At 46.2% G+C, this 1,004-nt stretch overlaps 1 protein-coding gene across 4 annotated transcripts in view; it reads right to left on the bottom strand.

Moving 5' to 3' along the window:
- Positions 1 to 59: 59 nt before the first annotated feature.
- Positions 60 to 1,004, bottom strand: part of BLVRA (biliverdin reductase A) — a 62,909-nt gene continuing 61,964 nt past the window's right edge. For all 4 annotated transcript variants that reach the window (XM_011983214.1, XM_011983215.1, XM_011983213.1 and 1 more), the window contains one exon: positions 60 to 425. In XM_011983214.1, the coding sequence (XP_011838604.1) occupies positions 167 to 425 (259 nt within the window). In that variant the 3' untranslated portion in view covers positions 60 to 166. The remainder of the gene's footprint in view (positions 426 to 1,004) is intronic.

The following is a 1,004-nucleotide window of genomic DNA, read 5'->3' as shown; positions in this document are numbered from 1 at the left end:
TTGTCCCCACTGCATAGCCCCTAACCCCAAATATCCCAACACAGCTCATAACAATAAGATTCTTGTTTCCCCAACATGTTTAATTGTAAGAATAGAGATAATGGTCAACTCTTGAGAAGAACCAAACTCTGGTGCCATCTTGGAAGTGCTGCATCACCTCCTCTTCTTACTTCCTTGAACAGCAATATTTCTGGATTTCTTCTGCAAGCCCCAGGCAGTGCAGGATGCGTTTCTTTTCAGCAGCCAGTTCCTTCTCAGAGAACTGGCCCAAGAGTTTCTGGACAAATATATTTTGATCTTTCAGAAATATGTTCTTATTCACTCCTACATTTGGCACATTCTCCAGGGACCCAGACTTGAAATGGAAGCTTAAATATCTATTTCGTTTTAAACCAGGCCCTTTTTCTTCAATCCATGACAGTGGACTGCAAAGACAGAAGACAAAAGAATCGTGTTAGAGATTACACAAGAGCACAAGTGGGTGCTTGCTGGCACCAGACCGCCTGGTAACAGGTCCTTGTCAGGTACCCATCCTCCTTGCAGTCACTAGCCTCCCAGAGGCTGTGGGTGACTGTGTCAACCTCACAGCCAAAAAGTCTTTTATTTAATTTTGCCATCAAGCAGGGGAATTCCTTCAGTGACTTTTTTTTTCTTTTTTTTCTGGGATGGAGCCTTGTTCTGTCGCCCAGGCTGGAGCGCAGTGGTGCAGTCTTGACTCACTGCAACCTCCGCCTTCTGGGTTCAAGCTATTTTCCTGCCTCAGCCTCCCAAGTTGCTGGGATTACACGCGCCTGCCACCATGTCTGGCTACTTTTTAAAAAATATTTTTAGTAGAGATGGGGTTTTGCCACGTCAGCCAGGCTAGTCTTGAATTCCTGACCTCAGGTAACCCACCTGCCTTGGCCTCCCAAACTGCTGGGATTACAGGCGTGAGCCACCGCACCTGGCCTCCCATGACTAGTTTTAAAAGCTCATAGTGCAGTCTAGCAAATGTTCTAGGAGAT

Source organism: Mandrillus leucophaeus, unplaced genomic scaffold (genome assembly GCF_000951045.1).
Source record: "Mandrillus leucophaeus isolate KB7577 unplaced genomic scaffold, Mleu.le_1.0 Scaffold248, whole genome shotgun sequence".
Classification (NCBI taxonomy): domain Eukaryota; kingdom Metazoa; phylum Chordata; class Mammalia; order Primates; family Cercopithecidae; genus Mandrillus; species Mandrillus leucophaeus.
This window is presented reverse-complemented; position numbering and strand designations above follow the sequence as displayed.